The 10,372-nt window shown below is 39.5% G+C and overlaps 1 protein-coding gene across 1 annotated transcript; it reads left to right on the top strand.

Annotated features, from left to right (window-relative positions):
* The first annotated feature begins 2,561 nt into the window (after positions 1 to 2,561).
* Positions 2,562 to 8,005, top strand: LOC139298111 (multivesicular body subunit 12A-like). The gene is made up of 10 exons (XM_070920986.1): positions 2,562 to 2,699; positions 4,087 to 4,176; positions 5,174 to 5,257; positions 5,415 to 5,514; positions 5,730 to 5,859; positions 6,028 to 6,168; positions 6,388 to 6,497; positions 6,594 to 6,652; positions 6,755 to 6,817; positions 6,922 to 8,005. Exons 1-10 carry the CDS (start codon positions 2,562 to 2,564, stop codon positions 7,006 to 7,008), a joined length of 1,002 nt encoding a protein of 333 aa, XP_070777087.1. The 3' UTR covers positions 7,009 to 8,005.
* Positions 8,006 to 10,372: the final 2,367 nt, after the last annotated feature.

Raw genomic sequence — 10,372 nt, 5'->3', positions numbered from 1 at the left:
TACTGTAAATGTGTATATTTTTTATTTTCTATTTCTTATTTTTATATTTCGTACATACCTTTAGTTCTAAATTATGCTATTTTTCTACTCTGGAATGGGAGCACCGGTACTGTACAATTTCCCCCCGGGGATCAATAAAGTATTTCTGATTCTGATTCTGATTCTGAACATCATCAATCGATCCATTTAAACTCCTTATCTTGTGCAGGGTCGCCTGCACTGTGGGCACACATACACACGACTGGGCAAGCAGCAGGTACACCCTGGACCAGACACCCATGACCTATGTGTTGCAGGGACATTTCAATTGCATATTTGCTCTAATTCACTAGCCTACTCATCTTTATTGTGAAGATGATACGTTATAAAAATGGGTTATGTGTCTGATAGAGCAGAGCCACTAGAGGACAGGCGGTTTGTGGAGTGCTCCACGGAATTTACAATGATGTTTGCTACCTTGCATAAACCTACACAGACACAGTTGAGAAGTTGTGCGTTTAGTGCTTTTATTTTGAAAGCAACCCTGATTATATTCCGGCCTTGTTCTGGATGTTTTTGGCTGCTTTGGCGCAGCTCTCCATCAGTATGTCGGCGGGCTCCGGGAAATGCTGCAGTTTGATTTGAAATTTCACCATGGACACAATGTTGTTGTTGTTGTTGTTGTTGTTGTTGATGATGATGATGATGCTACCAATACTAATGCTAATTGTGTGTGTTATTGTGTGTTAAGACGTCCTAGAATACCTAAAGGTGCCCTGTTCCTAGAGACTACATATCTGATGCACACTATTGAGTTTATGGTGACCACCCCTACTGTATAGTATTGTCTATATGGAAACATATATATATATTTCTACAGGAAGTTACGTTTCATCAAGTTCGGTTTTATCTGCATCAAGCCAGCAGGTCATCATACAAACTGTCTTTTCTTTTAATACAGACGTCAATAATGATGTTATGTCAGCTTTATAATACTGTGTTCAATCAGAATAACTTTTATACAATTAGTTCCCAAACTATACGCCATACGCTTACCACTTCCTTCTCAGGTACCTCAGTACACATATCTACAAGTTGTGGGGAAGCCCTGTGTGTGTGTGATAGCCAGGAAATAGATTACATTTTCTACTCAATTCAATGTGACTGAGACTTCATGCTTCTGAGAAGTGTGTGTACATGAGCTCAATGCATGTGTGTCTACTGCTGTCACTCTAGACAGGAGGCTGACTTGATGGAAAAGATGAATGAATTCCCCCAGCATAGTAGGAAGCACCAGAGCATTTGAACCTGCTCTCTCACTCAGTCTATCACTCTCATATTTACTACCACCATTCACACACAGGCAGTTGCATGCTCCCCCATCGAGCAGACACGCAGATGTGCAGGCATCCAGACACGCACAGAAGCACTCACTGGCAATTTGCCTCTTCTCCCTTTTGCTTCAGTCTCAGCAGATTACAGCTGGCTCATTCTCATTAATTGGCCAATCAGCCAATAAAGTTAAATGCTCTGAATAAACACTGATTTCCATTTTCACAGAGATGGAACAGTCCACCCGCTCCAGCCCCCCCCCCCCACACACATCCATCCCCTGTGGTCTGCTCTGCATGTTGCCATGCCAACAGGGACCCGAGCACCTCTGGATGTTCCAATCAAGTGTCTTTTTCTCAATTTCACACATGTACACACAACATTAAAGCTGATTAAGAGGGGTGTCTGTTACGAGTGTGCGTTGTCTCTATCAAAGGGCCTTATTCCTAATGACATATTGAACTTAAGTATTTATATGGAGCGAGCCTGCATGCCACATACCATGCCAGTGCAATGCTGTGGCTCACTGATGTGTTTTTAGTTGAACAACAATGGAGGATAGCACATAGGAATAAACCACATCGGTCTCTGGCTACGCAATACCATACTTGTTATCAATTCATTGTTGGTTTTGGTCCTTTCATTGGATTTGTTATTAGTAAGAAAAATAAATAATATGACCAGCATTATTCTTTAAGCAGAAGTGTGTGTGGGCACAGTTTACACTGCCAGTCTTTCCTCACATCTTGCCCTTTTAAAAGCCCACTGTTCCCTACAATTCATCCATTCTTTCTCATTCCCTGTTGTCTCCATTTGCTCCCCATCTTGCCCACCTCTTGTCACCCTTTTTCATCATCGTCCTCTCACTCTCGTTTTCCCCCACCTCAGCCTGCCCTGCTCACCCTCATTGTTATGTAAATGAGAATCGATCCTTCTCTCTGCACCCCTCTGTCCGCACCTATGCAGTAGCCTATATGTATGTGAACGAGCTAAAACAGGCAGATGTTTATTTCTTCCTTCGTTATTTGAGTACATTAACAATGCAAACAAGGAGGGGGGGGGGGGAACAAATGATGAAAAATAACAGTTCGTGTAAACAATTAGCAACGCAGACGCATTTTTAATGGAAGCTGTGAAACAGGACAACAACGACTGTGCTTCGCTGACTGTTGTTCTGCCGCCATCTTGTGTTCAGACTTGAGTCGGCGTTGACGCGACTGTTTAATCCTGACGTCTTGCCCCGTGGTTTGATGGGAGTTGGAGTCAGAATGGATTCGGTACTTCCTGCTTTGACAAGGAAGACCAAGAAATTTCGGCTGTTAACTAAAAAGTTGTTCGCCTGCCAAACAGTTTCACCTCGAAGAGACAGAAGTGAATACAGAGACAGAGTAAGTATGTGTTGCTGTGATTTTATTAGTCGACTTGTGAAACAAGGAATTAAGTACATTTTGAGCAGCGAAGTTTTGGCAATAGAAAGGTCGCTAATGTTACAATTGTAAGGTATGCTCGGGTTGTATAAGTACATGGAAAAGGACCCCAAACCAGTCTTTATCAGTGACTTACTCAAGTTATACTTATGAATATCACTATTACAATACTTGCGACTTAGGAAGGACAGAAGTGTGGTAATGATTATGTCAAAGTTGCTGGTAAAGCAATTAAACTGTCAAAGCTCAGCCAGGATTGATTTAAGCTACCTGCATCTGCCTGGTATTGATTTTCCACCCTGGTGCCTACATGGAGTTCACACAACAACAATAGGTATTATGTAAGTAAGTATAGTTATGTAAGTAAATAAACAAATCAACCCTCACTTATGGCATTTGTTCATTCAAAATGTTTCTGTCATACTGTCTATCAATCTATCTACATCTCTGTTTTTTAACCACTATGTCTTGTGAAAACTGAAGGCAGTTGTCAGTCCAGGAATTTGGTAATTAATCAAATTTCAAACATTTAAATGGGAAATATTTTTCATTTTTGAAACCTTTAACAGGGGTCACCAGTAGAAATACGTTGTTTTTATAGGAGTCACAAACCAAAAAGGGTTCAGGGCCACTTCTGTGGTGATGGTTTCTACTAGGGATATGTAATATAATAATATATACCATTTGTCTACCATAAGTGATTTTGCCATACTGACATTTTTTTATGATTTTCACATTAATTTAATGTAGTGCTTTGATTTGTCAGGTATGTAATCAACACATACCTTGATAGAGGATTTTATCCATAACAACCAACCCTACTTTATACCAGAACAGGGGTGCTTGGCAAAATAACTGTTAAATGTAAAAACATATCATAAAAAAGGAAATGCAGAACTCCCCAGGAGGAACTGCCACTTCACTGCTGTAGTTGGGATGCACTCTCGCACTGAATAATTTCTGTCCTTGAAAATATAGAGATAACATGACTGTTTAGAATGAATAGGATCTTTCTGTCCTAGACGATATATAGCTGAGGAATGACATGAATTCTTGCGCTGAATGGGAGCCTATTTACTTTTGTGAGTCCTCACTTTCCGTCAACAAGTTGGCTCTCACAATGCCAAGAAGTCCCAGAGAAAGCATGTTCGTACACACAAGAAATGACAGACAATGAGAGAGTTATCTGTATAAAAACCTCCCCTGGCAATGAGAAGACTGACAAGATTTTATAAATGTTGGGATCCATCATTTATGTTTGCCTCCACCATTAAAACACATCCTGCTATATTGTTGTCCTTTCCAGACACCCTGTACCTTGTTCACTGTACATTTTTCTCTTCCTCAGATGTCTTTGATGGAGCGTGGGGGAGTCCGGCCAATTACAGCAGTGGCATGGACCTCCAACACCAGCACCTGCCCCAAAGATTTTAACCTGGTACGAACAGAGATATAGAGGTTTATACAACTGTCAATGTACAATAACACATTGCCGACACCGGACTAACAATGTTAAATGTTAAACCTACCAACCAGGCACCAAGTGTTTCCACACACTCCACAGTGACCACAAGCAGCGTGCATAAAGTCTTGAAATGACAGAAAACTTAAATTCTTTCTGAAGGCTAAAGGGTATATTGGCTAAGAATGTTGCGTTAGTCTTATCTGCTTGTAACAAAGATGTGTACAATATATTGCACACAGAGAAAAGGTCTGACGTTTGCACTTTAAGATTAAAATGAAGGGGAATTGATATTTTTTGCCTTGACAATTTAACTTGTATCCTTGATGCAACCTCACAGTGGAAATACAGTATCATGTATGGATGGGGCCAAAATTTGACCAGCCATATTCTCTCAGTTTATGTAGACAGACAGTTATAATATGCAGTATGTCAGCGGGGTCAAATACTAAGAAAATGGGAACAACCTCCAGAATCAAAGTTCAATCAGATCTTGTTGGAAATATTAAGTAGGTCAGGTTTAGTGTTTTGATTAGCTGAAAATTTGACCTTAAGAAACAAAGTGGTTGTTTAAAAGTGACGTCAACCGTCTCTAAAGATTTGCACACAAAAAAAAAGATGTTGTGTAGCCACTGAATCAATGTGTGTGACTCACTTGAACACGATCATGACAAGCTATTTAATAATAATTATAATCATAATTGTACCCGCTGGTTCTGAATTTAAACTCAGTGTTTGACCCAGTCATTTTGCCATCAAGTGGCTAAAGAGAATGTGAAGGAAAATAGTTAAGTGAAGTGAAGCGTCGCCCTCAAGTCAAAAGCCCAACATTTAGGCCACCTCTAACATCAGGCACTCTCTTTATGCCTCAGTTTGCCACATTACTTGCCTATTTCTCAGACATGTTTGTGATGTCGCATGTGGTATATCTAAGTGTACCCCTCTTCCTCTTAATCTCTCTGCCCTTCTGCAGATCAGCATCACAGAAGACGGCGCAACAGCGAACTTTACACGCAGCTTTGCCATGAAGTCTGGATATTACCTTTGTTACAGCAAGGTAGCAGACAGATGTCGCATCAGAGAGACACTTCCGTACTTTTAATAACCATATTACTTGTGTCTTTGCAGTACCACAATACATCATGTATGTTTCCCACCAGCCCTTTGTTCTCTGCACTGTCTTCCATAAACAAACTGTATCTCTCTCTCTATAGGACTTGGCAGGCGGTATGGTAGTGTCAGACATTCAGCTTATTTCAGATAAGGACTCTATTCCTCACGGTTATTGCTATATAGCAGAACACCTTGAACCAAGTGAGTACAAAATATCCTCACAGTGCAGAAATGTCCTCACTACGATAGTTTAAAGCTAAAATTGGTCCTCACAAATATAGCAACACAAGCCACACACGTACAATTGTTTACACATTCCTGATATTTGATGTCTTATTTACTCACTGCTATTTTAATGTGCAGTCTGATGGACGTTATCTGTATTTCCGTGTGTGTGTGTGTGTTTGTGTGTCCAGAGACCTCTGTTTCGAAGAAGAAGCGCGTGTGTGTGCGCGTCGTCCCAGTGGGCAGTGTGGACACAGCTGTGTTGGATATCAAACTTACAGCCAAAAGCAAAATGATGTTGCAGCACTACACATATGTGGGGTTGGTAGCAATGTTTATCAAGGAATATCTTAAATCCCACAACCTAAACACAGTGGTCTGTATTCAGAAATGAGTTATTTAAAGACCCCTTGCTTTCAACTGTGCACTCAGTACTTAATTGGTAGTTATGCGGTTCTGAATGTATCATTAAATGTGCCTTTTTCCCAGAGACATCCATGGCTACGTGTTGTGGTGCAGAAAGGGATATTTTTCTAGCCCCATGCCCCAAGCCAAGCCCCGCAGTGTCAGCCTGGACATCCGCAGACTCTCACTGGAGCAGCCATCTGCTCCTCTGCCCCTCAGACCCAGGTACAGTACCGGTATTTAATGTCTAATAGTGCATTTTAATAATTCACAAAATTAGTATCACAGTTTGACCAATAAGACAAAAACATCATCATTTTATGTTTCCCTTAATAAAGGTCAAAATAAGAAAGAATGCAGTTATATAACCCTACAGTATAGCACAGTTTGTGTCTTGGAGATGTTTAGCTCTTGGTGTTAATATTTATCAGTTTGTCCCCGCAGCAACCCTCCTCCTCCACTGCCACATCATAAACTGAGCCAGAGACGCTACAGCCTCCACACCAAGGACAACTTGGACAAACCTGCTGACAGCAGTATCCAGGGAAACACAGGTACTCTAAGAGTTTCTTCCTCATGCACAGGAAACATATTACTATTTCTCACTGCAAGCAGCCCTCTCAAATATTACCTACCTCCACTCTCTGCAGCCCTGGATGGAGTTCCCTTTAGCCTTCACCCAAAGTTTGATATCCATGCAAACGGCACGGTACGTTTTGACATTTTCAACAATACAATCACACTGAGCCTCTGATATAAGCATGTATTTGTTTCTCTTTGTCTTATCTCGCTCTCTCTCTCTCACTCTCAGGCTCAACTGAACTCTCAATTAAACAACATTCGCATAAAGTCTCTCCAAGACATTGAAAATGAGGTAGGGTCACATCTGACTCTCAATTTCAGCTCTGTGATTCTTAGATTAGGAACATAAACTTTTTCTAACAAAGAATATACCCACTTTGTTTTGTTTGTTTTCAGTATAACTACACTTTTGTAGTGGAGGAATCTGCAGCCAAGAGGACCAGACCATCAGTGCCAACCGGAGGCCCCCCGTCAGCTCAGTGACCTTTGAACTTTGACAAAGCAAAAATATCAGACTTGTGCGTTTAACTCTGTCCAAAGGCGTTTAGCATCTCACATTATGGTACAGATGAAGGATGACAATGCCTACACTGTAGGCCTATGATATTAAGCTTCAAGTAGAAAGGTTTTATCGCCATCTATGGGCACTACCCTCCTGACAATCATACTTAACTGCCGTTCAGATGGTTTGACTGTTTGGTTGTCATGCCACACTTATCCCTTGCATTCCCCTTTATTTATCATGTTATGTCTATACTCCATTACCATCTTCAAGCATTCCGAGTTTCTATTTGCCAAAGGAAGGGCCTGGCTTGCAATTATATTGTCTTAACCGGACTGTTTTTAAGAATACAGCCATTAAGGCTTTACAGGATTAAAGATGTAATGAATCTAATCTGTAGAGTATCTGATGTTTGAGGCTACTCATCTGCAGCATTAAGCCCACTGCTAACATTTATACTAATTGCTTAAAAAAAAAAAAAAGCTTCATTATATCATGAAGATTGCCATTGAAGATGTGTGCTACTGTCTCTGCAGCTGATATCCTTGAATGCTACGCATCTTTAATTCGAATCATTAAGAAATTCTAAAGCTCAGCTGTAGTAATGTAATATTGGTGGCTGAACTCTGCTGCAGATTTTTAACTGTACACACTAGATACACTAAAATATCTAAATGTAGTTTATAGGGTAAGAAGAATAGATTACTATCAGGTTTGTATTATTTCTATTTCAAGGTGTATGGAGGAAGGTTTTATATTTTCTCTGTGTGTTAGTCATACTTAAACAAGATATGTGGGAAAAGGGGGAGAGAATCAGTTTGTTCTAACTGTCAGGTAGAATAAGGGCCAAATATTTATCTTTATATATAAATATTTATATTGTACTCCCTATCATTGTATAATATAGGAAGTTTTGTTTTTATGGTCTGTATAGCAAACTTTTATTGCATGGAAAAAATAAAAACCTAAGAAACACTACTTCAGGTGTGTTGGTTTTACATACATACTTATAGAACAAACAAGAAAATCCGAAAGTCTGTTTGAAATCCAGCTTGTGAATGTAATTTGTGTACAATACAGTAACAAGCGGTGGGAAAAGACAAGTGTGCAGTATTCGTGGTCTGAGAGGTATTTTCATTGTGGCGTAACCTGAGCAGTAAGTAGTCCAAATGGGAGAGCATATGGACAAAGAAAAACATGTCTTGACCTATTTATTTAGACGAAGTTGATTGAGCATGTATGAAGTTTCTTAGGAATGCCTTGCACCAGTTACTGTACACACTTCACATTGGAGTTAACAGAGAACAACCACGGTATCATATTAAGGATAATTTTCATTCATACATTCATTTTCCGTGCCATTCTTGAAATCAGCCGTGTCTTAACTTAACCTAAGTTGTAAACCACAGCCTCTGCGGAAGTGAATTAATGACCAAACTACTAAGTGAGCACCAAACAGATCAAAGCTTTAGTGAATCTGAAAGTCAGTGTGGGATAATTTGTGGTTAATTAAAAGGTGGTGGTGATGATTAATTTCCAGGTCTGTTAGTCTGCTCTCACTTGGAGTTTGCATGCAAGAGGTACAAACTTTCAAGTATGAAGAATTTCTAAATTTAGATTTAAATTAACTTGGCATTACTGACTGAGTCTCGTCATTCTGAAACAGGTCTGAAAAGGATTCGCCATTTATGTTTTGTCAAGTCAGGGTAAACAACTGACAATAATGATTTTATTGTCAATTCTGGATCCATTATCTTCATCACTTCCTTTACACACAAAATGTACTCCAACCTTTATTCCACCCTCAGGTTATTATGCATCTCTGCATATGCAACTTTACTCCTACAGTTCTACACGTTTTCAGCTCTTTTTTTGACTAATATTTTCCGCTTTTGCTTTCATGGCACGTTACTGCCACCTGCTGCACCATACTGGACTGTTTATGTTGGATACCTTATGTACACATTCTCCCTGCATAGCAGCTGTTATGCAAACTGGCAGCTGAAATCTTTCATATTGTTTGTAAATTATGTATTTTTCAGTTTCCAACATTTGTGATGAAAGTGTAAAATGGAAAAAAAAAATTGCATCTGCACAAAATGTATTGTAATTATTTTCAATTAATCGATTATTTGTTTAGTCTTTTTTATGACAAATGAATCACAATTTGCCAAACTCCAAAGTGATGCCTTAAAATGACCAACACTCAGATATATTTATACTGATATAAAATGGAGAAAAGCAGGAAACCAGTGACTTGACATGTGGTGTATCCAGAAAATGATCGATAGTTTTGCATGATAAGTAGCTTTAATGGACTGTTTACTTCTCACATGGTTTATGGCCATTTACCTACATTATTAATCAACTAAATATTGCAGCACTACTGTGTATTCAAATTCACTCTTCACTCATGTGCAGAATGTAATTGTGAAGCGTAACTGTTGGTGGTGCTTAGTATTATATTATATCATGGTGTTATATCCTTACAGGTGGATGTTTTATGTGTTTGTCTTGATGCTTCTGTCACACATATTCTCAGTTTTATATTATGGTCAAAAAGAAACTTGTTTTTTTCCCCCCTTTTTTGTATGTTACAGCTGAAATGACAAACAAACATAAACTTTAACGTGAACTTGAAATGAAAAAGGAGCTGTGGGCCTCTATTGAAATTAGGTAATAATTATACATTTCAATGTGATTTAGTGATGCCTACAGTATTAGCAAACACATTTGCAATTAAATTAATTAAACTAATAGGGACATGCTGGTTAGCACCACTTTTACCTGCTGGTAATCCAGCCTTGACAAGAAAAAAACTATTATGTGAATAATTTAAGTGGACTATGCACATGACTGACTGTGGCTACAGTAAACTATAGTAGTGTTTTTTTTATTTTATAATTATCCATCAAACATAATGTTATCCCATCCTCTAATGTCTGTTAGCTCTAGTTTTTCCCTCCTTGTTGATACGCAGTTTTTGTTCACTGCTAGCTTTCATTTTCTCTATGAGGATTTGCTTTCCAGCTCTGCAGTGACTCTTGCGGGTCTGTTTGTTCTGCTCTCCGGAAAACGGGCTCTGATTCCAACCAGCTGTTTCCCGCCTCACACAGACCAGCTGCACACACACACACACACACACACACACACACACACACACACACACATAGTAGGCGGAGGCAGCAGACGCGCACACACACACACACACACGCACACACACACGCACACACACAGACAGACACGTAGTAGGCGGAGGCAAGAAGCCACACACACACATTGGAGGGAACCCCATCAGCTGTGGGAAGCAACACAGCTTGAACTTACTTTTATTTTTCTAACTCT

This window comes from Enoplosus armatus, chromosome 2, assembly GCF_043641665.1.
Source record: "Enoplosus armatus isolate fEnoArm2 chromosome 2, fEnoArm2.hap1, whole genome shotgun sequence".
Lineage (NCBI taxonomy): Eukaryota > Metazoa > Chordata > Actinopteri > Centrarchiformes > Enoplosidae > Enoplosus > Enoplosus armatus.
Note: the sequence above shows the minus strand (reverse complement) of the source record. Positions and strands in the feature narration are given on the sequence as shown.